Raw genomic sequence first — 26168 nt, 5'->3', positions numbered from 1 at the left:
CAAAACCCGTCGGCGTGCACTTGGTTTTGAAAACCAGCCTCCGTGGAGGGAGGCCCATCTCAGGGGCGCTGTGAGTGTGAGAGCGAGCGCTGCCCCAGGGCGAGCACCAGGGCCTCAGCGGGGTGAGGACGGGGGCGCCCGCATGGCCGGCAGCCACAGACAGCCCTCAGGAGGCGCGCCCGCTGGCGGGCCAGTGGCAAACGCCATATGGGGGGTGACAGCCTCCCATTTTATGGTCAAAGCTACAAACACAGAAAGATCTGGAAGGATGGTCATCAGGATGAATGGATGATGCTTCCTATGAATGTGAAATGAAGGCAAGATGCTTGTGCAAGAGAGACAGGAATGGAACGTGAAGATGTGAGCACGCAGGTGTGTGCACGTTGATGTGTGTGTGCTGATGTGCACACACTGGTGTGAGCACGCCGGTGTGTGCACCCTGATGTGCACATGCCGATGTGTGGATGCAGGTGTGTGCACCCTGATGTGTGTGCTGATGTGAGCACGCAAATGTGTGGATGCAGGTGTGTGCTTGCTGATGTGTGTGTGCCTACGTGAGCACGCAGGCGTGAGCACGTGGATGTGAGCACACAGTCAGGGGAGCCATCCTCCCCTCCCCTCCCCGCCCGGCACATCCGTGCCCCCCCCCCCCGCACACCCCGCTCAGCCTGCCTTGCGCCCCCTTCCCCCACTCAAGGAGAGCAGGGCGTTTCCGGATTCGAGCGGGACAGGTGGCAGCTTTATTCCGGCGGCCCCGCGCTGAGGCTAGGGCAGCGGGGCCCGGAGGAGGCCGCTCGAGGTGGGGCTGGAGCGCATGAGCCTGCGCAGCCACTCGGTGTACTGGGAGACCCTGGTGTACACCCCGAAGTGACCCTCGGCCGCGCAGCCCTCCCCCCAGCTGACGACACCCGTCAGGTACCAGGTGCCCTGGAACTTGGTGGCGTGCGGGCCCCCGCTGTCGCCCTTGCAAGCGTCCTTGCTCCCGTCCAGGTAGCCGGCGCAGAACATGTTCTCGGTGACGGCCGGGGAGCCCGCCTTCCTGCGCGACTGCTCCTGGCAGTCCTGGGTCATCAGCCGGGGCACGTCGATGGCCATGAGCTGCAGGGCCGTGACGCCCCTGTCCAGCAGCAGGCCCCAGCCGCTGACGGTGGAGAAGCGGATGAAGGCCAGCGTCCTCTCGGAGAAGGCCCTCTCGGGCAGACACAGGGGCACCACGTGGTCGGTGAAGGCCACGGGCGTCCGCAGGCGCAGCAGGGCGATGTCGTGGTTCGTCTTGCGGGGGATGTACCTGTTGGGGATGATGACCTGGGCGACGTGCCGCTCCTGCTCCTCGCCTTCCTCCTCGCGGAGGTCGTGCTCGCCTGCGGGGGACCCGCACCGCTCACACCTGGCCCCACGGCCTGCCTCTGCGGCGGCAGGGGCCCTGTGCCCCGCCCCAGGCTGGTGGGAGCGGCGCCCCCGGGCGGCCACCGCAGGGCTCTGTGTGGAGTGTGAATCGGGGCAAATCTGGGTGAATCTGGGGGTCCTGAGAGCACGTGAGCAGGGCTGTCTGATCCCCCCAGTCTTCCCAGACCCTCCCCAGGGCGCGCAGCATCCCATCGCCCACCAGGCAACCTGGGGGCTCTCGGCCTAAGCGAGAAGGGAGTAGAGCAGAGCATCACCTCCGTGACTTTACGTGGGTGGAGAGGCTGGGGGGCCGTGGCCACAGTGGGACTCTGTGGCGCGGGGTCTGCCCGGACACTGCCCACTTCTCTGTTTGGAGACACTGGCCACGCTCGGCAGGCTGGGAGCCAGGAAACTCACCCAGTATGACTGTCAGGTTCTCCCAGTTCTTGATTTTGTCGAAGCAGTGGGCTGCAGAGACCACCCAGGCGGCGTCGAGCAGGGTGCCCCCGCATATCAGCACGCCGTCCAGCTTCAGTGCAGCCTGGCCGGGCACAGCGGACAGAGGTCGCGTCACAACTCTGCAGGGCGCACCTTTCCCGTGCCCCCGGGGCCCTGGTGGCCACCTTCCCAGCCAGCTAAGGCAATGTGGGGCTCATGGGTGCCGGCCCGACCGCGGAGCGTGGGTTCTGGTCCCCCTGCACACCCCCGGCACGCCAGGCCTGCAAAGATGGGCCAAGCGTCGTGCTCCAGGGCATGTGGGGGGGAAGAGGGAGCGTTCTGCGGCACCAGGCACAATTCTTGGGGCACAGCGGGCCCCATAAGTGCTTCCTTTCCTTCTCCCCAAAAGCGAGGAGGGTGCTGGGCGGGTCCCGAGTGCAGCTTGGGGGCAGGCCCTTCCTCTGCAGTGGTTTTTGCAGTGCGGGCAGAAGGAGCCCGAGTCTGTGGCCAGCCGGCCTGCGACAGGGAGGAGCCGAAAGGCCAGAGGTTGGCGCGGCCGAGGGTGAGGGAGGTCACCACGTGCTGTGGAGAGGCGGATCAACCAGGGGGTCGGCCGGTCGGAGGAGGCCTGGTGTCCCGAGTGTGGACAGCAGGCCCTAGGATGCCAGGAAGGGCCCCCTCCTCCCCCGAGCCAGCAAACATCAGCCCTCGGAGAAACATCTGCCCGTGTGCTTGCAGGCTCAGAGCTGTGCCCCTGCCTGTGGAAGACGGGACATCGGGTGCCCGAAAATCGCACCTGGTCCTGCAGCCCCAGCTGACCATGGCTCTGCAGCCACAGCCATGAGGGGAGGCCTGGGGTGCTGGTTGGTTGCAGCCGAATAGGAGCCTGGATCTCGGCGGGCCTCAGTTTCCCCACCTGTCTCCTGGGGTTGAGGTCCTGGGGCACATGTGGGGGGCGCGTGCTTGCTGCAGCTCCCTCTGCCCGCAGAGAGCCCTCCCGGGTGCTGTGTGCTGCAGACACACAGAGACCCACCTGTGTGGCCCCCCCGCCGCACACCACCGCACACGGGCACGCTGGTGAACGCACCAGTCCTGCTTGGACGTGTCTAGCTTACGTGACCCTTGGACCGCCAGCAGCTGGGGTCCTGCAGGTTGCTGGGGAGTGGTCCCAGACCGCACAGCTGCCATGCAGGCCCTGCCCCCTGCCCTGCGGGGCGGGGGAACAGCGGCCTAGCCAAAATTGCAGCTTCTAGGCTGGTCTGCACGGGACGGGATGGCAGCAAAGCTGGACTGGGGCTGCCGCCAGCCTGGAGCCAGGCCCAGGGGGACGTCAGCCTCCAACGTCCCCTCCAAGGCTCTACTGTGTTAACAACTCTTAACGGTCGAACCCGGGCGTCCCCACGGGAAGGGTCTGGAGGATGGCCAGGTCGGGCTCAGACATCCGAGTGCACGTATGTGGCTCTTGTGAGATGCTGATTTTGGCCCAATGGGTCTGGGGGCCTGAGGCTCCGCATTTCCAACGGGGACCAGGCTCCCAGGCTGCCCTTCACACATGAGCACGTGCAGGGACAGCCCGCCCTGCCTCAGTTTCCAGAGGCATAGGGTTCAGATCCTGCCTCTGCCATCTGTCACTGGTGGCCTCGGCTCCCTCATCTGCGGTGGGGGGAGAGGCCGGCAGCCGAGGAGGAGGCGGGAGGAGACAGGACGGGAGCCAGGGGGCAGGTGCCGCCCGGGTGCTGAACCCCAGGCAGACGGACCGAGGGGAGGGCACAGGCGTGGGCTTCACAACCGGGAGGAAGGAGATGGGCCGGGCTCCTGCGGCCGACCACCCACTTTCCCTCTGGGGGCCCTGGAGCCTTACCTGCCAGGGACACTCTCCCTTGGGGCACACCTTGCCACCCACAATTCGGCCTCGGGGGTCGCTGCCGTTTCTCTTTTCCAGAACGGGTATTTTCCCACACGGATACTCCACTGTAGGAAACGGACCGTCAGGCCGTGGGGGATGGGCTCCGTGGCCTGCAGGCAGGGTGTGCCAGGGCGCCCCCCACTCCCCCCCCGGAGCTGTGCAGGGCAGAGGGCCCTCCTGCTTGAAACCCAGTTCGGCCATTTCCCCGGGGGAGCGACATGCCGCCTGACCAAGGAGATGGACACTTGTCTGACGGCCGACCGGCCCTTGGGCAAGGGCGCTGCCGTGTTCACCCCGCTCCGGCTTCCCCAGTAAAGTCCCCGGGCAGGAGGGGACACCGTTTAGAGGTGGGAGCTGAGCTTCTGGTGCTAGTGGGGGCGGGGCCCACCTCACTCTGCACAGACAGGCTGTGGGCGCCCCAGCCGCTGGGAGTGCCTTTGTTCCAGACTGGACTGGGGAAAATGTCCATTTTCCTAAAAGTGCTTTCCTTTTTAAAAAAGCCATGGCATGCAGACCATGCTGCAGTCGGTGCAGACCCCGCGTGGGGTTGTGGGGCCCCCCCGCAGGGCAGCGAAGGGGGGTGGGCAGGACAGTGGCGGGGTGGGCGGGCCTGCCTCCCACAGGCGGGTGGCCCAACCGCTCTGGAGTGGCTCCTGCTGTGGCCTGTTCTCGAGTGGGCAAGGCGTGGTCATCACGTAGTAGGTGTTCGGTGAGTGGTACCCTTGTCATCTGTCGGCCGTGCAGGAATGGGTGGCTCATTGGGAAGGAACCAGAGCACAGCGCCCAGAGCTGGCCCCCGAGGACCGTTACCTGTGGGCACACAGGACACCCCGTCGTCCTGGAGCGCATACCCCTCGTGGCACCGGCAGGAGCGGCCAGTCTCCGCGTGGTCGTGGCAGTACTGCTCACAGCCTCCGTTCTCGTTCATACAGATCAGCTGCTCCTTTTTGTCTGAGGACAGGAAGGGGACAGACTGAGAGGGGCCTGTGCTGGTCAGGGAGAGCCAGCCCTCATTCTGCATGAAAGTGGTGCTTAGCTGCTGGCTGCATAGACGGCCAGGTACCAGCCTGCTCTGGATTGATCCAGAAGGGTGGCCTGGGAGTGTGTGCGGTCCCACGTCTGAGCAGCTTAGCCAGTTGGGACACAGGGCTGACACATGGGTCCTCTGTGCTCCCCTCTCAGCAGCTGGTGAGAGCTGGGGAGGGCCTGGGGACAGTAAAAGTGTCCACCGCAAGTGGAGACCTGCTGGCAAGGGGCCAGGCACGTGAGATGGTTCTGTAGCCAGGCCCTGGTGCCCCGGTGACCTGGCTGGGGCTGACCACTGACTCAGACAGATGGAGATGACGGATGTTCACTGAAGGGCAGTGCTATGATGTGGGAGATGGGTTAGCTCACTGTGCCAGTTGAGGGTCCCCAGTGGGAAGGCCTGGCCCAGAAGTGAATTCACACCAGGGCTGCTGAGCACCGTGGTCCTGGGTGATTCACACCAGGGCTCCTGAGTAATGTGGTCCTGGGTGATTCACACCAGGGCTCCTGAGCACCGTGGTCCTGGGTGATTCATGCCAGGGCTCCTGAGTAATGTGGTCCTGGGTGATTCACACCAGGGCTCCTGAGCACCATGGTCCTAGAGGCTTCATACCAAGGTTCCTAAGCATAAAGGGCCGGGCAAGGACACTGAGGCTTTGTAGGCCTGGATAACTGGCTAGAAGCATCCTCCTTCCTCTCTCCTTCCCTCCCTGGCCTCTGGTTTGCTTGGAGCACAAGGTGGCTGTGGCCCACATGAGCTCCTGCAGTGTCGGAATGTACACTAGGCGGTAAGGGATTGAAGTCACCCAAAGAGAGATTTGCCTTCGCCCTCAGCTCCTGGGAGGCGACCTCCACACCCTCGCTGATCAAGCTGGACACTTAATTTTATCTGTCTGATAAGAATGTTGTTTCCCTGGGGGCCTTGGGCCGTGCTAGATGGTGTAACAATGTGGGGTCCTGGGCCACATAGTGTCACCCTGACCTCTGGAGGCCTGGAGACTAAGGTCAGTGTATGTGCTGAGCCCCAGGAAGACGCCCAGGTGTGGAGGCACGTGTGCCCACTGGGCTGGCGGTTCTCCCGAAGCCTCGCCACACCTTGCTCTTGGAGAAGGAATGAGTGTCTGCAGAGGACACCTGGAAATCCACACCTGCCCCTGTGTTGGCTTTAATCTGTATCCGTCCACCGTAACTTTGAGTACGTTGGCCTTCAGAGGGTGCTGTGGGTCCCCCCTGCCAATTATTGTCCCTGGGACGGCCCGAGGAACCCCTCAACTTCACAGTATTTTAATATCGGAACGGTGAAAAAATATCTCACGCTTTTGTAATAGCAAGTAGGGAAGACGAAGTTTACCCACTGTCTGGGCTGGACACTGGGCAGTGACATGGCACCCTCCCCGGGCCTGTCCCGGTGGATCCGAGGGGGTTTGTCTTTCCCAGAAGTGGGCAAGGGGTGATCAAGTTTGAGATTTAGCACCTGACGGTCTCAGATCCAAGCCTGTCAAGGTCACTGAGCCCAATATCCCGCTGGGGCTGAGGCCCAGCCCGCGCCCTGCCAGGCCGTGCCCATCAGCCTCCTGGGGGCTCTGCCCACAAACTGTGGGGTCCTCACTTGTCTCACAGTTCCGGCCCTTGAAATCATCGAGGCAGAAGCAGAGGTAGGACTGGAGCTGGTCCTCACAGGAGCCTCCATTCTGGCACGGATTCGAGGCGCATTGGTCCCCATCTGCAGGGCGAGCCAGGGTCAGGGCGCTGCGGGGAGGCTGGCGGGCAGGGGTGAGGCGGGCCGTTCACCTACTCACCGTTGTAAGAAATCCAGAACTGCTTCTGAGGGGACAGAGAGGAAGCCACATGAGACACACATTCACAAATATCTGTAGCACCCCCAGAATGAATGGGGGATTTGGGGTGACCAGTGCTGGTCTGGGGGCTGCTGACTTGGTGCCCTCTGAGGTGGGCTCTGGAAGCCAGATTTTTCCTCTGGAGATGAGGTGAGTTCACCCAGGGCGAGGGGGTGCTTTCCTACTCCCGGCCCCTCCACCCCACATCGCCGAGGCCACCAGAGGTCACACGTTTCCCTCTCTGGATTCAGAATTCCCCAGTTCCTGCCCCTCTTCGGCCACCTCCGAGACTTGGCCCTGGGACAGGACACGTGCTCTCTGAGCCTCCGTTTCCTCCTCTGGTGCCGGCGGACCATCCACACACAGGGACAGCAGGAGGAAAAGGCAGTAAAAGATGCAAAGGCTCCAGTAATGCTCATTCCTGAGGAATGTTCTGGGCAAGCAAACAAACTCACAGGACCACTCTGAGAATAAAATGAGCTGACAACCGTGGGAAATGACTTGAGAAACCAAGTGGGGCACAAATGCAGGAAATGGCCGTCCTCAGTGTGCCTGGAGAAGGTCATGTGAGCCAACACCTCAGAGAGTCCTACTTCCTGTTTGGTGTGGGCTGCCTGTGAGCGTGAGATGTCTGTCCTGCGGGTGTGAGGCGGGTATCCTGTGAGTGTGAGGCAGGTGTCCTGTGAGTGTGAGGCGGGTGTCCTGTGAACATGAGGTGAGTATCTTGTGAGCGTGGGGTGGGTGTCCTGTGAGCGTGAGGCGGGTGTCCTGTGAGTGTGAGGCAGGTGTCCTGTGAGCGTGAGGCGGGTGTCCTCTGAATGTGAGGCAAGTGTCCTGTGTGAGGCTGGTGTCCTATGAGTATGATGTAGGTGTCCTGTGAGTGTGAGCTGAGTGTCCTGTGTGAGGTGGGTGTCCTGTGATTGTGAGGCTGGTCTCCTCTGAACGTGAGGCAAGTGTCCTGTGTGAGGCAGATGTCTTGTGAGTGTGAGGCGGGTGTCCTGTGAGTGTGAGCTGAGTGTCCTCTGAGTGTGAGGCGGGTGTCCTATGAGTGTGAAGCAGGTGTCCTGTGAACATGAGGTGAGTGTCTTGTGAGCATGAGGTGAGTGTCTTGTGAATGTGAGGCGGGTGTCCTGTGAGTGTGAGGTGGGTGTCCTGTGAACGTGAGGCAGGTGTCCTGTGAGTGTGAGACGGGTGTCCTGTGAGTGTGAGCTGAGTGTCCTATGAGTGTGAGGCAGGTGTCCTGCGAGCGTGAAGCGGGTGTCCTGTGAGCGTGAGGCTGGTGTCCTGTGACTGTGAGGTGAGTGTCTTGTGAGTGTGAGGTGGGTGTCCTGTGAGCGTGAGAAGTCCCGTGAGAAGTGTGGATTTGTCCCCCCATAACCACACCCCCAGTGGAGTGGGACGTGTGTGGATATTCTGTCTGAGAGGGAACAGCAGTGGGCGGCTCCCTCCGGGCTCACGTGGGCAGCGTGGCCCCTACACGTTTGCTCACACACGCTGCGCTCGAGAGAGAGGCCGCCCAGGCCAATCTCCCTCCCGTCTGCTTGGTCGGCAGCACCTGCATGGATCACGGGCCGCTTTGGGGGCAGGGGGACCATCCACGGGATGGCGGGGGACACACGGAGCCTGCTTTTCAAACCACGTTTTCCGGCTGGAAATGACGGCGCCCTGACTGACAAGAGAGCCGCCCTTCTGGGGCCGTGACCCGGGACACGGCACGCGGGGCCCTCGCCACCGCACACGCAGGGCGCCGGGGACTCCAGGCGGCGGACTCACCGTCCTCTCGGCGTTCTGGAAGATCTCCTTGGCCTCCTCGAAGGAGCACTGCTCCTCCATGCACTCCCTCTCCAGGGAGCCGGTCCTCAGCTCCTCCAGGAACGAGTTGGCGCGCCTGCGCCTGTGCAGGACGCCGTGGGCCTCCTCCTGCGTGAGGAAGACTGACACACGGGTCCCGTGAGCCCTTCGCCGCTGGCCACGCCCAGAACGTCGTGTCCCAGGGAGGAACGCGACAAGAAATACGTTGGTTTTGTTGTAATTTGACGCACGGTAGCTTTGGCCCGGCCGCCCCACCTCTAGGCTTCAGCCTAACAAACCCGGCCACAAAGACACCTGACGTGGCAGTCAGGCCACTACGTGACGATGTCCTCTGTCCCATGAAGTACACGCTTAAGAAGATGCAATATTAAATGAAACAAGATGATGATAACATATACTGTAGAATCCCTCTTTGCAAATAAAGCGAACATGCGCATACGTACACGCTCAGGTCATGGACTGAGGGAGCACATACTCCAGGGTTAAAAGTTACTCGGTTTCAAAGTGTGTACGATCAACTCTGTGCACCGCGCCCCTGCACTGGGACGTTCACCGGGAGTGCTAGCATGGCTAGAAGGTGCCCTGGCGGCCTACGGGGGGTGGGGGGGGGTAGGGTGTGACTCTGAGAGAGAGGTGAGCGGCAGGGGAGGAGGGGACGGCAGGAGAGGGAGGGGCAGCTCCCAGGCCACCAGGGAGGGAGGCCCCATGTCTTCTTTACAGAGACAGCATCTCACGTCTGGATTCCTGCGAAGCCGCCCAGTCTGGAGAGAGAGGTTGAGGGAACCTCAAATGGAGGGGTGGGTGAGGAGAGCGCTGGGTGGGGACCTGCCTGGGCGACCAACCCGCGCAGCGTCTACCCGCAGCGGGCAGCAAATGTGCAGCAAAAAGCTCTCAGGGAGCCAGTCACCTCTGGCCGGGGCCGGTGGGCCTGTGGCCTCCGGCCCTGGCCCCGACTTCCCGCCGCTGCCTTTCCCTGGAGCCCCTCCCACAGCGGTACCGGGGACCCTCCGCCCTGACATACCTGCAGCCAGAGACGCCTGCAGGCAGAGCAGAGAGCAGAGGACGGCCAGCCCGCGGGGCCCGGACACCATGGCGAGGCCTGGGTCGTGCGGTCTGTTGACATTCCAGGCGCGGTGGGGGGGCGGGCAAAGTCCTGGCCTCCATCTGGAGGGTGGGGAAGAGGCCTGGCCTCCCAAACCCAGGGGCGGGGCGGGCGGCTGTGTCCGTGAATTCCGGCGTCCTTCTCGGAGGCGTCTGCGTTGGGATGTATATCTGGCATGTGCCCCCCAGATGCGGTTGAGAACCTGAAGCTCTTGGGACTGAGGGTGCAGTTGGGACGCAGATCCAAGCTGGTGGCAGGCTGTGGCTGCGGGAGTACCTCCGAGGGCGGCTCCGGTGCGGGTGGGAGCACTCTCGAAAGAGAGCTGCGGCCGAGACCCACACAGGGCCTCCTTGCCGGGGCCACCGGGTTTCCTGGGTGAGCCAGGGAGTGAGTGGCACCTGCCCCGAGCTGAGTCCCGCTCTGTGACCCTCCAGGCCCCCCTGTGCCGACCTGGCCCCTCCCTTGCCCCCTGGCACCGTCAGTCACCCCAACAAGGCTCACGTGGGCATCCAGCCTCCGGTGGGGTCTGGCCTCGACCCTCTGAAATAACATTTCCGCAAACGGTGGAGACTGGGATGCCCGCTCGGCCCCTCTCGTGCGAGGGAGCCACGTGGGCCAGGGCTCTCAGGCGGGGTCCCAGCTCCACTCCTGACTGCAAGAGTCAGTCTCTGCCGGAGAACGTGTTTCGTGGACCCCCTCGCTGGCTGCTGGGGAGCCGCTGTTGGTGGGGGAGGGGCTCCCCACTTCCCACCACAGCTGTGCCCGGCCTTCCGGGGAGTCCCCGGACGGCGGGGCGTGCTGGCTCCGTCTCTCCCAGCTTGGGGACAAGTGTCTCAGCCTGGAGCCCCCGCCCCTACATCTGGCTGACGTCTCCTCCGAGTGGGTGGGGGTGCTGCCGGTCCGTGTCGGTCCACACGTGGCACCTGTGAGCTCAGCGCCTTCCTGACTCCTGGCCGCCCCGTGACAGGGCTGCACACGCCGACGGAAATCTACCGTGCTGGCTCTGGAGGCCATAGGTCCTTGAGCACGATGTCTGCGGCAGGGCCTTGCTCTCTCTCCGGAGGTTGTGGGGGAGGGCCTGCCGGCGCCTTCCAGCTGGGGGGTCCTGGGGGGCTCCGGGCCCTGCCTGCAGACACAGCACTGCAGTCTGCCTGGGCGGGCACACGGCCTCCGGTCTGGGCGTGCGTCCCGATCTCTCTCTCCTTACAGAGACACCACCCCTGGGTCAGGGCCCCCACCCCAGTGACTCATCATAACTATTCTACCGGCGAGGGTCCTGCTTCTGAGCAAGGCTGCATCCAGGGGTCCCGGGCTGTGTGAACCCAGGGGACACCGTCAGCAGATGCTCGTGGCTCCCCTGGAGCGGGGCCGCGGCCGGGGCTGTTCTCAGAGCCGGGTGCCTGGCGTCTGGCCGTGGACTCAGGGGGCGACCGGCCAGCAGGCGTGGGGAAGGGACGCTCCTCGTCCGCCCGCCCAAAGCCGCGGGGAACTGATTTGCCAGGCAGCCTGGATTCGGGACACATGCTGGACTGAAGCCTTCGAGGCCGAGGGTGCTGTGGGTCCCCTGGGGAGGGGTGGGCAGCACAGGCCAGCAGGGCACGTGGCTGAGGCACCGCTTCCCCACGGACACTTCCAAGTGGCCTTTTCTCCACGGAAGACTGCCAAGCGTGGGTACGGAGCAACCCTACCCCAGGCCCTGTGCCTGGGCGGGACAGAGGGACAGAGGGACATCTGTGCAGCCCTGTGAGCAGGACCCCTCCCCGCCCCCTCCCCCACCGCCCGCCTTCGGCGTGGCCGGGGGGGGGGGGGGGCAGGCGCTCCAGCGGCCAACCCCAGTAACGGGGATCGGCTCCCTGCCTCTGGGGTCTGCGCGAGGGGCTCCCGGCAGGTCGGGGACGTAACAGTCTCTGTTCTGGTCTTTCTTCCGGCCCTCGTGTGGGTCTGTTTCACGGGGTCTTCCGGGAATTTCGTGCTGCATCCGATCTGATCCTCCTGGCAGGGCCGCTTAGCACCATTCTCGGGGTTCCTGCCCCGGTCACGCCCCCTCCTCACCCCCTGCCCACCACACCCCTTCCGCCGCGGACCCTTCGCTGTCCCCACACTGGGATTTTGCACTTCCTTTGTGACCTCTACAACGTTGACACAATGCGCTTGTTACTTTATTTCCATCGTTTTCTGACAAAGGGGAGCGTGGGGGACACAGTCGGTCCCGCCCACCACCTGCCTCCCGGGAACGGGGCTCCGGGGCTGAGAATTCGGGGCTTTCACAGGGGGAGGCGGACAGCAAGAGGGGCTGATGTTTATTCAAATTCCATCCATACGATAAAGAACTCTGGTTTTTTAAATTTCATTTACATCGGCAATAAAAAAAAGACCCGAAACCAAACAAAACCCAATGACTAAAACACGAGGTTTTAAAGTGCTTTTCTGGGAAGCGCTCACGACGGGAGGGGCGTGGCCGCGCGGGGGGCGCGGGCGGGGGGCGCGGGCGGGGGGCGCGGGGGGCGCGCGGGCCCGGGGCCCAGGGACGCTGTAACCGGACGCTTCGCAGCACCGCGGGGGCCCCGAGCGTCCCCGGCGCGACCCCCACGCGCACACACGCACGTAGGGGACCCGCCCCCCCAGGGACACGAAGCGTTTCCGGAAACAGAATCCGTTTCTGAGACACCAGCAGGGAAACCGGAAGTTTTCCCTCCAGTTCCGCCTCGTCTCGGCGGCGGGGCCCGCACCCCGCACGTCTGTGAGTTCGGGGGGCTTTCCGGAGGGCGGGGCGGCGCGGAGCCCCGTGTGGGCGTCGCCTCAGGGGGTGCGCCGCGCACGCTGCGTCCTTATCGTCTTTCAAAACAATAAAAAATCCTAATTCAGTGAGGCTGGCTTAAAAAATGAAGTTCCCCATTCTTGTAGAAAAGAGGCGAAATATTTTAAATCCTAGTTTACATTTTCTTTTGAAAACTCCCCTGCGCGGGTGCAGGGCTGCCCTCGGGTCCTCCTGCGGCGGGGCCCGGGGAGGGGCGCGTCCACCCGCCGGGCCCCGCAGTACCAGCGGCCGCTGCAGTGTACACCCCAGTAACAGAAAATAGCCTTCTATCAAATACAGTAGCAAATTGTCACTTCATGTAAACACAGTGATTCTTGGTAAAGATTAGAGGCCAAAGTACCACAAAAAATGGCCATGGAATCAATCCCTGCTTTAAAAAAAAAAAAACTTGTAAAAATCCAAACTCCCCCACGAAGCGGCTGGGTCGGCGGGTCGCCGCTTCTTCGGGAAGCTGCCCCCCACGTGCGGTGGCCGCTGCCCTCCGTCCGCGCTGGGTCTCCGGGCCGCCTTCGTCGGGGGGGGGGGGGGGGGGGGGGGGGGGTCCTGCCGTGAAGGCCGGAGGACAGAATCTTCCGGAACGTTTCCTCCGCGCCCCGGTGTCCGCACCGCGAAGTCGCGTGGGCGGCGGGCGGCCCCTCGCCGGGTCTCGCCGGGGCCTCGGCGCGCCTCGCCCCTCAGCACCCTGAGCCCAAGCAGAGCGCACTGAGGTCCGCGGCGCGGCCCGGCGCTACCCCTGCAGGTCCGGGAGGGGGGCCCCGCAGCTCTCGCTGCAGCTGGACGAGGCGCTCAGCAGCGCGGACCCTGCGCTGGACTCTGCGGGAAAACCAGGCGAGAAGGGCTGCGGCCGCGGCTGCGCACCCGCGCCCCCGGGCTCCGGGCTGCGGGCCCCGCGGGCCCGGGGCGCGGCGCGGGGGGCTTACCTGAGCTGCTCAGGCACCGGGCCGAGCCCGCCGAGCCGAGGAGCGCCCACAGGCTGCTGGCCGGCACCCAGCTCTCCTTGCTGGAGGTCAGGTTCCTGACGTACCTGAAAGGCGCGGGGGGGCGGGGGTCAGGGGCTCCAGCCGCGCCCCGCCTGCCCCAGGGTCTCGGGCCTGGGGCCGCCGCCCGCGGCATCTTACCAGAGGCCCTCGTCCCCCTCCTGGACCACCTCCACCACGTCCCCGCTTCTCACGGCAAGCGCCTCGGGGCTCTCCTTCTCCTCACCCAGCACAACCGTGTACTTCCCTGGAGCCTGGCGGCAGAGGACACAGGCGTCAAACAGCACGTCCGCCCCCCACCCCCAAGCGCAGAGCGAGGCCGGAGCAGCAGTGGGGAAGGTCCCAGATGGGCGTCCAGCGTCCAGCAACAGGAGATGGACAAGGAGCGTGTCGTCAGCGCCCTGCTGTTCGTCAGGCTTTTGATGTGACTGTCACCTTAAGTTGGAAAGAGCTCTTAATTGCAAGCGGATGCCGCAGGCCTCTCACCATGACCAGGTTACAAATCCTAACCGACGTGCAAAGTGCGTTTGGCTCACTCCTGGTGCTCTGGCCGCCCCTCCGCAGCAGTGGGCTTCAAATACCCCTAACGTAGCCCTCTACCCCTGGGCCTTTGCATCTGCTGCTCCTCCTTCCTGGAATGCCCTCCCGCTCAGGCCTCCCGCTGGAAACGGCAGTCATCTTCACCTGATACGCTCTGTACTCACTTCCTTTTATTCTGCTTCCCTGTGAGAGTGGGGCTCCCTGTCTGCTCTGTTCTCTGCTTTGTCTTTTGTACCTCGACACTGCCTGCCACCAGTCCACGCTCCACACGTACATACGGACGAAGCTCTGAGGCTAGAACGAGGGCAGCACCAAGTGCCCGAAGTGTCTGTTAATGTCACCCAGACTCTAGTGACTTGATCTGTGAATAGCTTCTCCTTGCCGCTTGTGTTAGACGGCCTCGTTTAGAATGCAGATCTGGGGGGCTCAGTCGGTAAAGCACCTGACTGTGGCTCAAGTCATGATCTCAGTTCAAGTGGGTTCAAGCCCTGGGTCAGGCTCTGTGCTGACAGCCTGGAGCTGCTTCAGAATCTGTGTCTCCCTCTCTCTATGCCCCTCCCCTGCTCGCACTCTCTCTCTCAAAAATAAACATTAGGGGGAAAATCCGTACTTAAAGCTTCAGGTCTCTAGCTAAAGTGAGAGCTGAATGCGCTGCTTTACGGCTCTTCCTAACAAGAGTCTGTAATCAGGTGTGTGCACTGTTCCCTCTGAAAGAGGCTGTTCTGACGACGGGGCCGGGGGTGGGTGGGCAGGTGCACGACCCCAGGGGGGCCCTGGCACCTAACATCCGCCCCCAGGGGCCAGGGCGTCGTGACACCAGTGTGGTCGCCCTCCAAAGCTCCCCCGCCCAGGGGCCAGCGGGGCCGGGCTGACTGCCAGGTGGGACCCACGGTTACCAGCTTCCTGGGCCCCACTCTGCCCTCCTCCTCCGCGTCCGAGGAATTGATCAGCTCCTCGGCACTTGACCAGCCGTCGTCCTCAGGGGCCTCCGAGGGGTGAGATGTTTTGCTCCAACCTGAGAGAGAAGGCGCCCCAGTGAGGACCACCCTCACTGCGTGAAGGTCTGCACACTTCCCGCTACCTACACGTGCTGCCTGGGGGGCCTGCCCCCTTCTGGGACTGCGGCGTCGACGGGCCGTGCCTGCTGACACGTGTGTCTCAGCTGTGCTCCGTCGGGGGAGGGGCCGAAGCAGCTGCTTCCATCGCCAGGCCCTGCTGCTTCACCCCTGCCTGTGGCCCCTGGGGACACACTGAGTGACCACTAGCCTGAGGCGCCGCCGTCCCTGTGCTGGAGGGATTGCCACCAAAGGGGAGGAGTTTGCGGTTAGCGCGGAGACGGGGCAACACCTGGCCGACCGCCTGCGGGACCACCCCCCACACCAGGGCCAGGGCGCGTGCCGCGTGTGCCCTGTGCCGGCGCGTCCTGGCCCCTGGCCCACGAGGCGGGGGCGCTGTGGCCCTCACGACGCAGGCCGGCAGACGTCGCACACGGACGCCAGCCGTGCCTCTGAGCCCCTCTGCGCGCCGTGAGGCTGGGTTCCCCGCCGGGCGGCCTGCGTGAGCTCCCGCCGCAGGGCTCGGCTGCCGGCACACGCCGGGAGAGGTCTTTCTGGGGCCTTCGTAAAACGCACACACATCCCTTCATTAGCGTTTCTGCTGCTTTGCCGCCCCAAAGAGTAGCACCTGTATTTCCCATTTGGGGGACATTTCAGGGAGAATGCAGGTAAATTGCGGGCTGACAGGAGATGTCGGATTCTGGGCTCTGAACACACACAGTGAACGCCAGCACGAAGTGAGTCTGGAGCGTCAGGCCCCGTGTCCCCGGGCTCGGCAGCAAGCGACCGGCAGGTCTAGGGGAGAGGGCTGCCTGCTGGCTGTGGCCGGGGCACACCGGCTCCCGGTTACACGTGGGCAGCGGGACTTGTGTGAGGGCTCGCTCCCCTCTGTGGGCACAAGAGGTCTCTGGGGAAGCCTCTCTACCAGAGCTGCGTCCCCGGGTCAAGATGGTGTGACGGGGGACACAGGAAAGTACCGAGGCCCGAGGCACCAGCCTCAGGAGAGGGAAGCCAAGTGTCACCAACTCACTTGATCTGCGTGCATGTGGGATTCTGTAGGACATCAGGCCCAGGTGACTGTGAGTGGGGTCACCTGTATCCTCTGCAAAACAGCTCAATAGCGGCACTGAGTAAGACGATGAGCAGGTGACACTTTTCAAGGCACAAGCGGCTAAGCATCTGTGAGACCTGTGCTCACGGTCACCTGCCTCAGGGCAGGCTGGGGGGGGGAGGGGCAGAGGGGGCCCGGGCGACGGGAAGCAGCAGGGAGAGCGGGGAGGGGGGCTAGTGGCTGGGCCCCAGGCGCTGCACGCAGGCCGCATCTACTGTGACCTCCTGAGGCCGCCGCCTCCTCCCGTCACAGGTGAGGAGACACAACCGGGCTGAAAGGGGGCGGGCGGCCGCGGGCAGGGCTGAAGCCCCTTCCCCAGCTCTGCACAAGGGGACTCTGCCAGGGCAACGCGCAGGCGTCTGCAGGTCTTAGGTACGAAACGGGGCTGTCATGGGAGAAATGACCCTGTTCCAGGCCTCGGGGCACCGTGCGCCCCCGTGAAGGCCGAGCGGGTGCACTGAGGCACCCTGGCCTCTGACACTTGGGGACACTGGGGGGCTGTAGTCTGCACCCTGGGAACCTTCACAGATGCTGGAGAACTCCAGACGGCTCACAAAGTGAAACCCTGAAAACCTCAGACCCTCGGCCTGCGCCAGGGGTCTTTGGGTTTTTGGGGGTGTGCTTTACCCTCGTGATGTGAGGGGGCAAGAAATGGCCCAAGTCCCAGCGTGAAGCATGGCCCCTCCTTCTGTGAGGCTGGCCGTCTCCCTGTGAGATGCGCGGCTGGCACGGTCAGGGCTTCCCCAAGAAGCCAGGGAGCGGCCAGCGCCCCGGACGGGGGAGGCCTGCGGCCGCAATGCTGCCAAGGAACAGCCCAACCCAAATGCCGGCCAGGCGTCGGCAGCCATAAGCGGCGGCCACTGGGCGGGTTCCGGGCAGACCCGGCAGGGGTCCCCCTGAGAAGGCGACGCCACACAGATCTGTCGCCAGAGCGCCACGCTTTGGAAGAAAACAAGGAATGTGCTTCTGCCTAGGAGACACCTATGGCGCTCTGCATCCTGGGGGGTCGAGCCCCGCCAGGGGGACGGCATTCCTAGCCGGGCGGGCGCGCGGACGGGCACCGGGCATCAGGCTGCGTTCAGAAGGCTGACACTCTACCTCGTAAACCAAAAGGCGTTGGATCGCTCTTTACTTCGTGTCGCTTAGCTTTTTTGTCAGGACTGGTGGGAGAAGCTGCAGAAGGAGGAAGAGGCAAAAACAGACAGAAGAGTGAGGGGCTGCGTGCAGGGTGTGGGGGTGAGCAGAGTGTGCGGGACAGGAACACACGCCAGCCGCTGGGTCCCGCCGCTGAGGAAGTGGCTTCCTGTGCACAGAACGAAGCTGGCCACGGGGCCCCGCGGGTGACAGGAGCGGCCCGGAGAATGGGGGGGGGGGAGACCCGGCTGCAAGCTGACCGTGGCAATCGGTGTCTAGCAGGCTACATGTAGCTGTGTTATCTCAACTCTGCAGAAAAGTGTGTAGCGCACGCACTTTTCATGCTTGGCTACTTATGGCACCAGAATGCATTTCTCCTTTTTTAAAAAAATGTTTGATCTGGGTGCCTGGGGGGCTCAGTCGGCTAAGTGTCCCACTTCGGCTCAGGTCATGATCTCACTGGGTTTGAGCCCTGCGTTGGGCTCTGTGCTGACAACTCAGAGCCTGGAGCTGCTTCAGATTCTGTCTCCCTCTCTCTGCTCCTCCCCGCCTGCACTCTGTCTCTTTCTCTCTCTTTTAATAACAAATAAATGTGAAAAAAAGATTTTAAAAATAAAAATTATGAGGCCAACTTAAAAGTATCTTATGAGTTGGAACAAAAAAAATCCTCCAATTTTCTGGATGAGAGAAAAGAGTCCTGGACTCAGCACTGGCTCTGGCGTCAGGCAGGCAGCCCGGTAGCGGCCCAGCCGGGGCTCCGCGAGCTAAGCCGTGTAACTTCCTCCACACACTTCACGGCCTGGGAGCCCCGCGAGGCGGACCAGCTCTCCGAGACTCCCACCCCAGGACTCCTCGCGTGGCCTGCGCAGTAACGAGTGAGCGCCCTCGGGGGCCACCGACGCCAGCCGCGGCAGGACGGGGTGCGGGAGGGGACGCGCAAAGGAAAGCAAACGACAGGTGCGGTTTGAGAGCGAGGTTGCGAGAGAAGCCTGCCTCCGCCTTTTCAGACAAAAGGCCCGCGACAAGAGGACTCTGGCCGCGTGTGCGACAGATGCGCCAGTGCCAGGGTCGAGAGCGGGCAGCGGGCGAAGCTCTGAACGGCTGCACGTGGTGACGATGGCCGCAGCCGCCCTGCTGGGCCGTCCGCATGAATGATCACCGCACGAATGGATGACAACCACGCCACCACGGTGAGTGACACGTCTGGGGCATGGATCTGAGGCGGGTGCCCTTTACCTTTCTGACCTTTGAGGGTAGCAAAGCCCTGCAGAGTAAAGCGCTTTTTGGAAAGTGCAGAGCTCTCTGAGGTAGAGCTAGTGACCGTGTCATCTACAAAGGAAGAGAGAGGGACGGTGTGGGGGCGTCCGCGGCTCTCAGGGACACACGCCAGCTCTCACGGGCCCTGCTCTGGGAGGTGTGCGCGTCCCGGACGTGCCTGCGCGGCGGCAGACACCCACCTTTGCCCTCTTCGGGCGGCTTGGGCAGCTGCGCGGAGCTCATGCGTCCTTCCAGGCTCAAGGGGTCAGTTTTCCTTTCTTCTAGCTTTTTGATGTTTCTTGTGTTCCCTTTCGAGGGACTAGTGAAGAAAGGAGGAGGGCGTTGCCCGGTTAGTCTTCCAGCCTCCCTGGGGATCCGAGGCAGAGCCACCCGGCCCCGGGCTGCCTTCTGCACACTTCCGGTTAACCGAGTGGAACCCAATGAGAACAAAATCCACCTCTTCCTGTTAACTACAAGATGGCTGCTGATTTTCTGAGTTGGCGGGGGGGGGGAGGAGCATCTTTCTCTTTTCAAACATGCTCTACGGATTATTCACTCAGCCCCCATCCTGTCCCACGGACAACCAGAGGTGCTTATAGAAGAAACAGAAAAATAAAGTAACGAAGCCATGCACGAACATGGGAAGAAAGGAAGACTGAGGGCAGAAGAGGCCCCGTGAAGGCAGCGTGAGGGCCGGTGCCCGAAGCTTGCGTGTCTATGAGCTGTGAGTGCGGGCGTGGCTCTGCACCTCGGCACCCAGCGCCAACGTCTGAAACGCAACTGTCAGGGAAACCTGGCAGCTGTCACCTGCCCCAGCAGCACCCAGAGGTGGGGCTGGAGACACCTGTCCTCGAAGCTGGCCCACGGGGCCACGGTCACCAGCACGTAGTGCCAGAGGACAAGCTGCCCAGGGGGCTCCGGGAAGGGGCCCAGTGCAGGCGGTGGCACTGCCCCGTGGCCGTGGGCGCCTGCGGCCCCTCACCTGGTGCTGGGCTGCGCGGGCAGAGGCAGACTGTGGGACTGCTCCAGGGCTCGGTGCTGGCTGGCTTCTGTGGGAAGGGACACACAGACCCCGCGCTGCACGACCCGACCGCTAGCGTCATGGCACCTCCGAAGCCCGGAACCTGGGGGTTCCTGCCGACACGTGAGTGAGACACGTGGGTGAGAACGTGGCTGGAGCCGAGGGCTCCGGCGGCCGCAGACCCCTTACCTCTGCAGGCCTGCAGCTGGCCGGTCAGCACCTTGCGGATCTCGCTCACCCACGCCGCTTTAACTTCCGGGGTCGGCGCCTGTGCCGGGGAGGAAGGCCAGGAGGTAAGGATGCAGGTGCCCTGAAGACACCACTGCGTCCTTTACTCTGGTAGCTTCTGAGAACGATGCTGGGAACTGAGAACATGGGCTCTGCCCCACGGGAAGGAGAAACGGTCCCCTTGCTGGGGACTGCCACACGGGCACGACAGGAAGGGTCTGTGGGCCACGCAGGCGGTGGGCTGACTGCCCGGCCACCAGCTTTGTACCCTCGCCGGCGTCTGACTCAGTGGAAACTCTGGGCACAGACTGCCCGTGGAGAGCACATCTCTCTGGGAAGTGGCCCATGGTGCTGTTCTAGGTGACATGGACGGCGGGGGCCTGAAAGCCTGAAGGTAGACTCCCAACTCCCAGGGATAGGGAGCAGGCTGCCGTGCACCTCGGTACAGTGCGTGCGGCCTGCGAGAGTGACAGATGGGCGGCTGGATGCTGGAGGTGCAGGCCGGCCGCCGTCCCGGCAGTTTCCGGGGCTGGCGCTTCAGCTGGTGCCAGGCAGGCCCACGTCATCGCTGAGGGCCTGGCAGTGCTAGTGTGCGGCAGTGACAGCACATCGTGGCTACCATGCCCCGCAGGGCTGCCGGTGTGTCTGGGTGTGTAGGGTGCCCCTTCATAGGACGCTGGGCCCACCCAGGCTCGGGGGGACACTCATGGCCTCCCACCTCTGGTCCGCACCACCGGTCACGTGTGTAAGCATGGCCCGGGGCGCCGGCCAGCCACTTATGAGCCCAGGCTCCTGGCCACGCCCTCAGATCACCCTAACCTCCTGCGCCCAGCTCAGGGTAATGACGGCCCAGGGCAGCACCTCTAAACGGCTTTTGGGTGCTAAAGCTGCACGGAAGATTCTAGACACCAGCTCTTGCCACAAACCTTTCTAACATGTCCCCAGTGCCTGGCCCTGGGTCGCCGACCCTACCTGTACGATGTATACCTCCTCCCGGGCGTTGTACCAGATCTCAAACTTCCTTCCATCGCCCTTCACGTTCTCGGTTATGCCCACAGCCGCCATCTGACAGCGCCAAGCAGGGAGACGGGTTCGTGAGTGTACAGGGTGAGAGCCGGCCCCTGCCCCTGAAAGGTGGCAGTGCGTCCCCAAAGCGAGGGAAGTGGTTTTGGGGTGGGGGCTGAGGATGCCCGGGGTCCTGGACCCCCACACCCAGAGATCAGAGTGGCCCAAAGGTGGGCAGCGTGGCCACGGCCGCGGGGACCTGGCCCGGTCGCCGACTGTCTGCGGGGACAGAGGCTCACTCACGTTCAGGGACTGCTTGTAGCTGTACGATGGGGCCTTCTCGTACCCCTCCCCGTTCTCTTCCCTCTTCTTGCAGAAGAGCACGGCCTTCTCGTGCAGGAAGAGGTGCCGCTGCATGGGCTTGAACCGGGCCAGGTCCTTCACCTTGGCGTGGCCCTTCTTGTGGTCAGTCCAGACGCTGAAGGAGCCCTGCATCAGCAGCCTCCCCAGGTCGCTGAGGTTCCCCTAAGGCCGGGATGAACGTGAGGCCTTATGTGCGTGTCATCAAGTGGAAGCTGCCCGCCCTGGGGCTGCGTCCTGTAGCCCCTGCTACGTAGCACTTGGGGAAAGCAGAACCAGGGGACACGACTTGGGGGGGCAGGGGCCGGGGAGGGTGGACAGGCGAGCACGGGGGCCTCCTGGCAGGGAGACGGGCCCTCCACGCTGCCCAAGCCCATGGGACACACGTGCTGGATCCTGGGTGCTGAGGAGGAGCCGGCGGAGGCCCATCCACTGGGACGAAGGTCCCATCTGCTGGGGGTGGGAGGCTGTGCAGGTGGGTGCAGGGGCGTGTGGGTGCGGGGTTGTGTTCATTCAGAAGCGTGTGGGTACAGAAGCATGCGGGAGGCTGTGCATGGGGGTGGGGTGTGTGGGGGTGCAGGGGTGCATGGGAGGCTGTGCGTGTGGGGGGGCATGTGGGTGCAGGGGTGCATGGGAGGCTGTGCATGTGGGTGGGGGGGTGTGGGTGCAGGGGTGCGTGGGAGGCTGTGCGTGTGGGGGGGCATGTGGGTGCAGGGGTGTGTGGGAGGCTGTGCGTGTGGGTGGGGGCCGTGTGGGTGGGGGCCGTGTGGGTGCAGAGGTGCGTGGGAGGCTGTGCATGGGGGGGCGTGTGGGTACGGGGGCACGTGGGAGCTCCCTACACGTTCCCCAGTCTTGCCCTGACCCTGACACTGCTCTAAACATAGTCTATTAACTAAACAGTGAGCAGGGACAGACTTGAAAAGAGACAAAAACGTTACCGGATGTGTCTAGTTTGGGCACGGTCAGACCTTCGTGCCCACCCGGCACCAGTCCCCAGCCTACAGCACCCTGGCACCCAGACCGCCCCCTGTATCATGGCCCTCGAGGCCCCTGAGCTGATGTGCACCTAGGAGGTGTGAAGGCTGCCGGGCCCTGTGCGCCCCAGATGCGCCCCAGTGGAGGCGATACACCAGCACGCAATGTTCCGGGCCCCGCTGTGCACCCAGGGGGCAGACTGTCAGCAGGCTCGTCGGCGGGATGGGGAGGCCCTTACGTCATAGCCCGTGATGGCGATCAGGTGCATGGAGTCGTTCACGGCCTTGAGGATGCCCAGGATGGAGCTCAGCGCCTCCTGTAGGTCCTCGGCCCCCTCGCAGCTCTTGCTGTATTTCAGCATCTCCTGGGGGACGAGGCCTCGTTCACACACCCGCGGGGCACCCGACACCCTGCTCCGCCCTGGGTGCCCGTGCATGGACCCTCAGGACCTGCGGCGTGGCTCCCTGCGCAGCTGGCACCGCAGACGAGACCGCGGGGTGGGTTTGCCCGGGGTGCAGGCCCCAGGCCAGCTCGGCTCGGGAAGCTGCCCTCGACGCCCATGGCCCAGAGCCTCTCTCCCAATAGTCCTGAGCCAGTGGGCGGGGCCTGGACGGGGGAGGCCTCTGGTGCAGCTCATGCCTTCCTGCCCCTAGACCCGTTTACTCTTCCCTCCCCGACCGGGCACCCCCAAACGTGGGACGTGCCCTTCATGTCCAGGGGCTGGTGCACTCAGGCCGGGATGCCCACATGTGGGCGCACAGGCCAGGGCCAGTGTGTGCTCCAAGTCTGCCCACCTGTTCACCTCTGTGTCCCCGGAACCCGCCCCCCCATGATGGCCAGTGAGCCCCCCTACAGGTCTGTGAGGAGCCAGGGCCCCGGCGGGGGTGGGGGCCGGGAGGGCGTGGCAGGTCACCTTGAGCAGCAGCTGGTACTTGGTGATTCTCTGTACCGGCTTCAGCAGGTAGGAGTCGAGACTGAGCTTGTGGTCCAGCTTCCTCTGGCATTCCTGCAAGTCCCAGAAACCACTGTGCAGAGGCTGCCCGCTGCCCTGCGACAGTCAGCGAGGGAGGAGCCCGCATGCCCGCCGGGGGTCCCCACACACCTGGAAGAATGGGCAGTCGGAGCACTGTCTCCACAGGCTCTCAGAGCGAGGCTTGTTCTGGCAGTACTTCTCGTAGATCTGGAACTCCTCCATCTGGGCCGGGGACGGAGCGCACGTCACGGGGTGCCACCCGGCGGCCCTGTGCTTCCCCGCACCGCGCACGCTGCGTCAGCCCCACCAGGGGTCACCGCTCAGGACCCCCTCCCCGCCCCGATATTGCGCGTGCTGCATCGGCCCCACCGGGGGTCACCGCTCAGGGCTGCATTAGTCCTGAGTCGCCACTCACGCATGTTAGCACCACGCGGATGGCTTTGTGCCGTGAGGGTGACAGACTGAAAGCGCGGGCCAACCTTCCAGGGAAAGGAGGCGCGGGGCTTGTGCGCGAACCTGCGTGCGTACCGGGCCCGCCTGTGGCTCTGTTAGGACACGGAGCCGTACTACAGGTTCTGCTCTGGGAGGTGCAGCTGGGACCTGAGAACCTGCATTCCCAGGAAGATCCCGGGAGGCTGACGCTGCCGGCCACGGGCCCCTGTGAGAACCACTGGCCTACAGTGTGAACCCGCCACCCCAATTCTCAAACAGCACCCAGGAGCGTCCCCGGTGACCAGGCGGGGTGGGAGCACAAATGCAGCCCCTTCCTCCTTCCGCCTGAGGGGCCCCAGCTCGCAGGGACGCATCTTAGTCTCTACGTCATTTTGTGAAAAGGGCTTCACTTTTGCTACATCTTCCACGCTGCTCAGCGAGCCGTGTGCAGAGCTGGACTCAGGGGACACCCGGTCCTCTCCCGCCGCTTCTGCCAGCCTGGAAGGAGGGGCCGCCCACCATTCCAGGGGAGAAACATGCGGCGACCCGTCCCACACCTGCTCCTTCGTACGGGGGGCGTGGGGGCGACCAGGGAAAAACCAGACGCGGCACATGCGCCAGCTGGAGAAAGTTCAGCTCCGGGTAACGTGTGCAGTCAAGGTGGACGCTTCATAACCCTGGCGTATAGAAAAGCTGGTGTCTTATAGTTTTCCCTGTTTTGAACTTTTTGGACTTAAGAAAAAAATATTCTTTAGTCCTTCCAGAAAGTACCACATCATCTCAGGCAAACTGGGAACACACTGAAACTGTGTCATTTCGGTTGGTTAGAAGGAGACTGTGACTGGGTTTAAACTCATTATTGGGGTGCCTGGGGGCTCAGTCGGTTAAGTGTCCAGCTTCAGCTCAGGTCACGATCTCATGGTTGGTGAGTTCGAGCCCCGTGTGGGCTCTGTGCTGACAGCTCAGAGCCTGGAGCTGCTTCGGAGTCTGTGTCTCCCTCTCTCTCTGCCCCTCCCCCACTCACGCTCTGTCTCTCTCAAAAATAAACAAACGTTAAAGTCATTATTATTTTCACAAGTAAGGCACTGTCGAGCGCACACTGAACGAGCACATACCCGTTCCAGAAAACACCTTCCAACCAGCTCTGGGCAGTCAGTGTAGTTTTCCAGCTCCCTCAGGAATATTCTAGACAAAGAAAGTTTGCATTAGGTCATGTGATGAGCAACCCAAAGAAGATGCTCCCTGTAACAAATCAACTAGTTTCCAGATGACTCTCATCTCCGAGTCTGGACAGTCTGCAGCCCTCACGGGTCACCCCTGGGTCCTGGCTGCAGCAAGCTCTCGGGTTAAGCACCCATGGTCCCTTCATGGGTCCCTTCGTGTTTCTGGTATCGGTGTTCACACAGACCTCAGGACAGTTCCTTTTGAGCAGACAGACGGACAAGGCCCAGCTGTGAAGACCCGCCCACAGCCAGGTAGTTCCGCCGCAGGGACCCTCCCGGGGAGCACAGCCTGAGCTTGGGGTGAATCCTGCCGGGAGGGAAAGCTCCCTGGGGTCAGTTCACAGCACTAGCACCGTGGCTCAGCTCTGAAGGGGCCCAGTGCCGAGGCCTGGTGAGCGAGAACACTGAGGGCCCAGGCCACCGACGGGTGCCTCCTTTGCTGCAGACCGGTGCCTCCTCTGTGAACCAGTGGCTGACAGATGCTAGTGGCCGAGGGGCGAAAGCATGTGGTCGGTCAGACACAAGTGCCGAGCGCCCCTAGAAGCCCAGAGGAGGGGGGCCGCGCCGTCCGACTGCCCCCTCCACGTGCACCCTGTGTCCACTTCCTCACGTCCTGCCCCGCAAGCCCCCACAAACCGCAGCGAGGAGCCAGGGCCGGCAGCTGCGGAAGGGCCCCGTGCAGCCCCCGGAGCCACGGCAGCCGCGGACGGCGCTCACGAGGGGAGAAGGGCAGGATGGAGCGTCTGCCGTCGCTCCTGTCCAACAGCGGGCTTGGGAACGAAATGCGCCAGGCTGGGCTGCTGCGGCTGGGAGGCCGCCCCGGAGGGCCCGGTGCTCACGCCCAGCGGACCGGCCTCTGCTGGCGGGCGGGGAACCAGGCCTCTCCCGGCCTGGCGGCGTGTGCACCAGCCCGCTGTTCCGGCTCGCTGCAGGGGAGGCTCTGGAGGCAGACTGTGCCCAGCAGGGGTGAGCAGGGGAGGGCCTGACCTGTTGTGGAAGTGGTAAATCTCTTCCATGTTTCCGAACAAAATGTCCTTCTTCATTTGGAGGCCGGGCGAGACGAGGTGCGCCATGAGCGGGTTGTCCAGCTCTGCCGCATAGCCCTGCATGGAGGGGAGGGGTCGGGACGTGGCCTCCGCCACGGGCTCCAAGGGAGGCCCGTGAGGGGGCGGGCAAGTCTTGGGTTTTAGAAAGTGAGTCCGTCGGGATTTATTCACTGGCCATTGGTGGGACGACCACCTGGCAGCAGGTGCCGACCAACGTGCGTGAGGGACGAACGGCACCTTCGGGTTGGGGGGTTCCATCCTGCTACCTGAGGATTCACGAAACTTGTACGCAGGGGAGAAATTTTGGGTGTACTCCTCGATGACCCGTTTCAACGTCTACGCCTCTGGAACCCCTACCCAGACCAAGATCTGGAACGTTCCAGGGCCCAGAAGCTCCCTGCCCTGCTGGCAACAGTATCCGGGGACCTCCACTCTGCGGCTCCACCCAGACCCAGACGGCTCAGCTCCTCCTGTGAGGGAGTCACATGCAGCCTCCCACCTCGCC

The 26168-nt window shown here is 63.4% G+C and overlaps 2 protein-coding genes across 6 annotated transcripts in view; both read right to left on the bottom strand.

Annotated features, from left to right (window-relative positions):
* Positions 1 to 709: 709 nt before the first annotated feature.
* On the bottom strand, positions 710 to 9580 carry F7 (coagulation factor VII). Of its 2 annotated transcripts, none has more exons than XM_039226644.1 (8): positions 9428 to 9580; positions 8368 to 8528; positions 6556 to 6580; positions 6366 to 6479; positions 4582 to 4681; positions 3686 to 3795; positions 1804 to 1927; positions 710 to 1288 (listed from the first exon to the last, which is right to left on the bottom strand). In XM_039226644.1, exons 1-8 carry the CDS (start codon positions 9495 to 9497, stop codon positions 766 to 768), a joined length of 1227 nt encoding a protein of 408 aa, XP_039082575.1. In that variant the 5' UTR covers positions 9498 to 9580; the 3' UTR covers positions 710 to 765. The 2 variants fall into 2 exon arrangements, with proteins under 2 accessions (XP_039082575.1, XP_039082574.1); XM_039226643.1 differs by having other exon boundaries at positions 710 to 1361; positions 4541 to 4681; positions 9428 to 9575.
* A 2065-nt stretch (positions 9581 to 11645) lies between these two features.
* The window catches only part of MCF2L (MCF.2 cell line derived transforming sequence like), a 111064-nt gene continuing 96541 nt past the window's right edge, over positions 11646 to 26168 (bottom strand). For 3 of the 4 annotated variants that reach the window (XM_039226627.1, XM_039226628.1, XM_039226629.1), the window contains 16 exons: positions 25605 to 25720; positions 24510 to 24579; positions 23092 to 23184; positions 22903 to 22995; positions 22228 to 22353; positions 20958 to 21179; positions 20622 to 20714; positions 19611 to 19689; positions 19383 to 19449; positions 18601 to 18719; positions 18380 to 18472; positions 17108 to 17182; positions 14740 to 14858; positions 13445 to 13557; positions 13247 to 13350; positions 11646 to 13139 (listed from right to left, as the gene is read on the bottom strand). In XM_039226627.1, the coding sequence (XP_039082558.1) occupies positions 13054 to 13139; positions 13247 to 13350; positions 13445 to 13557; positions 14740 to 14858; positions 17108 to 17182; positions 18380 to 18472; positions 18601 to 18719; positions 19383 to 19449; positions 19611 to 19689; positions 20622 to 20714; positions 20958 to 21179; positions 22228 to 22353; positions 22903 to 22995; positions 23092 to 23184; positions 24510 to 24579; positions 25605 to 25720 (1668 nt within the window). In that variant the 3' untranslated portion in view covers positions 11646 to 13053. The remainder of the gene's footprint in view (positions 13140 to 13246; positions 13351 to 13444; positions 13558 to 14739; positions 14859 to 17107; positions 17183 to 18379; positions 18473 to 18600; positions 18720 to 19382; positions 19450 to 19610; positions 19690 to 20621; positions 20715 to 20957; positions 21180 to 22227; positions 22354 to 22902; positions 22996 to 23091; positions 23185 to 24509; positions 24580 to 25604; positions 25721 to 26168) is intronic. The other variant, XM_039226630.1, reaches the window with a different exon arrangement.

Source organism: Hyaena hyaena, unplaced genomic scaffold (genome assembly GCF_003009895.1).
Source record: "Hyaena hyaena isolate Hyena2069 unplaced genomic scaffold, ASM300989v1 scaffold_22, whole genome shotgun sequence".
NCBI classification, from domain to species: Eukaryota; Metazoa; Chordata; class Mammalia; order Carnivora; family Hyaenidae; genus Hyaena; species Hyaena hyaena.
The sequence above is the reverse complement of the archived record's forward strand: the minus strand, read 5'-3'. Positions and strand labels throughout refer to the sequence as shown.

Bases quoted from the DNA above. Each gene is read 5' to 3' on its own strand.
- F7 (XM_039226643.1), bottom strand. From the start codon at position 9,497: ATGGTGTCCGGGCCCCGCGGGCTGGCCGTCCTCTGCTCTCTGCTCTGC. The intron at 6,480-6,555 runs GTGAGTAGGTGA...CTCGCCCTGCAG, and splicing joins GTTCTGGATTTCTTACAACG to ATGGGGACCAATGCGCCTCG. The intron at 1,362-1,803 runs GTGAGTTTCCTG...GGTCCCCCGCAG, and splicing joins GAACCTGACAGTCATACTGG to GCGAGCACGACCTCCGCGAG.